Here is a 5,231-nt window from a genome sequence, read left to right as displayed (position 1 = left end):
CAATAAGGGAACTGGTAGGTTGGTGGGAAGGGGGTAGGGTTCCAGCATCTCTCTCACTACTATGGTATCTAATTCAGATAAGTGATGGAACTAGCAGGCTCTAAATCTTGAAAAAAATGGAAATTAATTTCTAAAGCGGTGTTGCTCTCTCATTTATAAAAAAAAAAAAAAAAAAAAAAAAAACCTGTAAAAAACCTATCATACTAATTTCAAAAATTGAATTATCAAGAGTAAAAATCTTCATCTTTCAGATACTGGCATGAACTTTGCTAAAAAAAACCACGGTCAAACACATACTTGCATTAAATGCACAGAGTTCAATTTCCAAAACTTTTCCCTGCATCAGTCTAACATACCTCATGTAAACACCACTAAAAAAGGCTAAACAAAAGCTATTACATTAGAGAAGTATGCCCAATTACTTGGAATGCAAGATGCCCTGGAGATAATCCAGAATACAATGATTAATAGGTAGAAGGGTGACAACTGAATGTACCAAAAAAATCCAGTTTATAGGAATAAAGGTGAAAAATACCAGTAAAAAACACAGACATTTAATTCAACTCAAACACCTGACTTTTCCTCATATTTCCTAGCTACTTTCCTAAAGCTACCCCCCTTCAACTGAACCACTAGAGTCACCCCCTAACTCAGAGTGGGCAAAAATGCAGCCCCCCAAGCCATTCTATCTAGCCCACAGGGCCCCTAAAAAAACGTAGAAAACTAATATTTATCTCCCCCTCACTGCCTGTCATGCGGCCCTTGATGGCTTGCCAAAACTCAGTAAGCAGCCCTCCACCCAAAATAATTGCCCACCCCTGCCCTAACTGCACTCAAACTCTTCAGAGCAATCACTGCCTTCACATGCTTCCTCCAAGAAGTTTGATAATGTTCAACTGTACAAAGTAGCAAATTCTTTTTGACATTACAAACAAGATGCCCTTAAAAGTAAGGCTTTCCAATTCGACCCATCAAACTGCTTATAGACAGGAAGGAAAAAAAACCCTTCTTTCTTACCTCCCCTTCTTCTCCCTCATCGTCATCTTCATCTTCCTCCCCCTCATCTTCATCTCCTTCTTCATCAATATCCTCCAATCCTTCCTCCTCTTCATCATCATCATCATCCTCCTCTCCTTCTCCTTCTTCATCATCCATATCAGGAACCTTTATTAAAAGGCATGAATACAGCAGTTACTAAACTGATCAAACTGACCCATCACAAGAACATTGTTGCAAATAAGTATTAATATCTCATGGTTGCACTTACCAAGTAGTACTGTAATGGATTTGGCCAGATGTCATCCTTGATGACCTCTCCTAATTCATCAGCACCAGCATCGGAGTGGTCAGTGAACCAAGTGAAGAAACTTTCTGGTTCTTCATGCTGCCTCTTCCTACTGGCCTTGTTCTGTGTCTGGCTTGAACGCTTTGTCAGATCCTGAGGTGGGGGCAAGAAGTTAAATGATCAGTTTTCCTGAAAGAATGTTTTATGTGACCATTCTCTAAAAAGCACCCGGGTACCACAAGAAACGCCTCATTCCCACTGTTGAGAAGAGGTGTGTAGAAGACAGATTATACAGAACTGTGAGGGCATATAGTAGTTGATAATACATGGCTTTAACAAAAACTTCCCATAAATAGGGCCAGTGGCAGCATAAAACCTGCACTCTTTTTTGATAGCATTTAGGATAATTCTTAACTTGGTCTCAAGCCTTCTTCACCAAGAAGTTCACAATTCAAAAGAAGCTGTTGTCCTGTATTAAAATATTACTACCTATACACAGCAAAAGTGTGACAAGCCACTTTGTGAAGTGCTTCAAAGCCTTGTTAGAACTATTTAAATGCTAAAGCTTTAACACGCATGTAATTTAAGAAACACTGAAGCAGCCTCTAGACCTTTATGACATTGTCTTTAAACTCTTTTTCGTTTTCTCCAAAGTAAGCAAAGTTTAAGAGTCTCTTTAGTCCTATCCTTGGAGTTTTCCCTTTTAAATTTCTAGCATCTCCCTTGCAGTAAGTAAAACAGAGAATACACAACAATTTTCAAATGACTATCATATTCACTGGTTAAAAATGTACCGGAGGTTACAAGGCCATCATCTTGCTGAGACTCCTTTGTAACATCTCGGAATTTCCAAGTCTGGTAAGCAGATGGCTGTCCAGTGCTACATCTAGATCTCTCTTTCCCACCTGATTTAGTTCCACACTTTAAGCTCTCACTTAGTTAAGCCAATATAGTTGCCTAGAATATACCATCACCTGAAACTTCAGAACAGCAACCAGAGTTACAGCTCAAAGACCCCAAAATGTAAGAGGAAAATTCTAATTTTCATTAAAACATGATTAATTTTTTTTTTTACTAAAGCTAATGATGGACTGAAACAGTGACAACTGCAAAATCAAATTTTCAAGTGCATAGATACATACTTTCCCAGATTTCCACTTGATCTCAGTTGATTTTGAAGATGGATCACCACTCTCGTTCAGGTGAAACTCTTTGGAGAGAACTTTATTTTCAAAATATGGATTCTCATCAAAATACTGTAGAATGAAAAGCATTAGATTATGGTGAAATATTCTTAGATTAGACAATATCTACCAATTGAAAGATATCAAGTATTATGACTTTTAAAATATTGACTAAGAAGCCACCATACAGACTGCTTTCAAATAAGAACAATGTAACGCAGTAAATAAAATAACATACAAAATACTTACAAAATCTATTCTGTAACCTGATTTGATGTCTTCAAACTCTGTCACCTCCACTCTGGTCAAATAATGCAGTGCTTCCTCATCTTCTTCCCCCAACAGTGCAGAAACTACAACAGAAGTTACTTTATGAAGATTTGCATACATGTTATTTGGCTGCAAAGCATATAAAAATGGTCACTGAAAATAGATATAGAAAGTAATACCAAATATTCTACTTGTCCCACACTAACTTGAGAGGAAAGATACAAGCCTCACAGGAATCAGAGATGTCATTAGAGAGTACCCTCTACCACAATCTACCAGAAAGAGGCCTGAAAAGCTTTAAAAAGGTGTAGTTGCTTCTTTGCAAAGAAAAGTAAGAAATAATACAGTACTCTAAAAACACAGTTCAAACTTGTTTTAGGGTAAAAGCGAGGGGAAATATTTAGGACCAAAAAAAAATTGGAAATAGCTAAGCTATTTATATTTTATAGTACCACTAGAAGAAGGAAGTCTTAGAAAAAAACATGTATTGAAAAACATATGTTGGGCAAATAAAAATCTAAAAAGAAATTTTCCTCAATCAAAGCACCAGAGAAGAGAGTGTCAGACTTCAAAGTTTGTTTGTGTTTTTTTGTTTTGTTTTGTTTTTTAAAATGTTTTTCAAACAATACTAAAAACATACCTTGTGGGTGATTGACGAATGTTGTTACCCAGAAGTTTGGGATTTTGGCGATCAATTCTGACCTCTTCTGGAAGAATGGTTGGCGGAGTTTGTTGTATTTCTGTTCTACTTTCAAAATTTCCTCACTGGCTTGTTCATTCAGTCTAAAATAAAGCAAAGAGTTGCATCAACCCCGAAGCATAGGTTGGGAACCTTGAGTTTAAAGGAGGTGCGCAAATTGCAGTAGCACAAAAAGTTGTCAACTTGACTTTGATATCCCTCAAACAGGGCTATATTAACCAAACTAACAGCCCACTCCCACAAGTAGTACGTAGCATATACTACCATAACTAATCCTACTGACTTCAATAAAACTATTCATAAATTTAACGCTATGCTTTGTAGCATTAATTGGAGAATTAAATCCTAAACCAGTAGCTGCTAACATACTAAATGTTTAGTTTATAAGAAGTGGTAAAAGACAACAAACAACCATGGATCAAATTAAAACTCAACACCTTTCTTTCATGTGATTTTTTTTTTTTGTTAGCACAAGTAACGTACCACAAGAAGAACCTCTTAAGGAATTACAGGTCTCTCAAATATAATTAATTACAAAGGTGGGCCCTGATCCTGCAAGTGCTGTGCTTGGGCAGAACTCTCCATCCACTTGGAGTTTCACTAACAGTGTCCAGCCCAGGGCAGCTCCCAGGATCGGGTGTTAAGTGATCTGTGAGCCTGCTGCTGTCTCAGATGGGCACATGCTGCCCCAATGTCATTCTTTAAAAGAATATTTCTTCTTGATCACACAAGTGCCTCTAGCTTGCGATAGCAACTTTTCATAAAATTGTGACAAATTTATCCACTCAGTTTTCAGTTCTGCTCTTCACCACAACCCAACCACTTCCATAAAAGAGAGAAAAGTATTACTTTGCAATGGGAGAGGGGGTCAAATAAGCACATAAAAGTAATTCAAATGGGCTGAAAAGTTTTCAAACTCAAGTTTAGCATCAGGTCACTCTAGTTTAACTGTACATAACTTGTGCAAGACACCACAGTATCCTTCCAATTTTTCAGGTTATATACACACACTTTTTTTATTTCTATACAAAATAAAACCACAAGTATACCATTGAATTAAGGCACTTTAGTAACTACGGTATTTTTTATTACAAGTTACAGGTTGATTTCTACTACAGCATCAGTTAGAAACAAACAATAAAACGATCTCTCTCAGTTTACCTGTCTATTTCATTCTGTACTTCATCAATATGTTCAATTGCTTCCTGTTGCTCTTTTTCTACAGAGAGGAAGGGGAAAAAACAAAACGGTCAAACTCCACAAGTTCTTGAGTCTGACAAACCAGCAGCGAAGTTTCTTTTTATGACATTTTCTACTACTCTGAACTGGTCCAGAAATTGCTCCTGCCTACAGACGCGAAGCTCACCAGACCTCAAACTTCAGCTAAGTTGGTTGAAACTTTGTGCTTCTTACGGAAAGCTTCAACCCCAAGGACCCACGCGCTGCTGAGTGCTGGTGACGGCACACTCCAAAAACACCGTGCTGTTGCTTTGCTTTTTAAATGCTAAGCAGAAGCCTGGGGGGTTACTTTAGCCCAACGGCATAGCGGCACACGTGTGAGCAAAAAGAGTCCTTAAAACACCCTGAACGCAGAGCAGATAGAAAACACGGCACAAACAGGCTGGTTTCCTTTACAAAAAAAAATTTTTTTTTTTAAAGGGAAAAAAAGAGAGAAGAACCCCCAAAAGCTGCGTGTAAAACCAAGGGCTGAAAGGAGCCAGGTTTGAACTCGGAGGCCGGCTGTTTACCTCCCGCGCCGGGGGATGAGGACCCGAGCCGAGCCGAGCCGTAC

The 5,231-nt window shown here is 38.1% G+C and overlaps 1 protein-coding gene across 1 annotated transcript in view; it reads right to left on the bottom strand.

Moving 5' to 3' along the window:
- Positions 1–5,231, bottom strand: part of SET (SET nuclear proto-oncogene) — a gene marked incomplete at its 5' end in the record, with an annotated part of 25,206 nt that overhangs the window by 2,046 nt on the left and 17,929 nt on the right. Inside the window, 6 exons of the mRNA XM_019541107.1 lie at positions 1,018–1,164; positions 1,268–1,438; positions 2,428–2,541; positions 2,719–2,822; positions 3,380–3,522; positions 4,601–4,658. Coding sequence (XP_019396652.1) covers positions 1,018–1,164; positions 1,268–1,438; positions 2,428–2,541; positions 2,719–2,822; positions 3,380–3,522; positions 4,601–4,658 — 737 coding nt within the window. The remainder of the gene's footprint in view (positions 1–1,017; positions 1,165–1,267; positions 1,439–2,427; positions 2,542–2,718; positions 2,823–3,379; positions 3,523–4,600; positions 4,659–5,231) is intronic.

This window comes from Crocodylus porosus, unplaced genomic scaffold, assembly GCF_001723895.1.
Source record: "Crocodylus porosus isolate Cpor-Errol unplaced genomic scaffold, CroPor_comp1, whole genome shotgun sequence".
NCBI lineage: Eukaryota > Metazoa > Chordata > Crocodylia > Crocodylidae > Crocodylus > Crocodylus porosus.
This window is presented reverse-complemented; position numbering and strand designations above follow the sequence as displayed.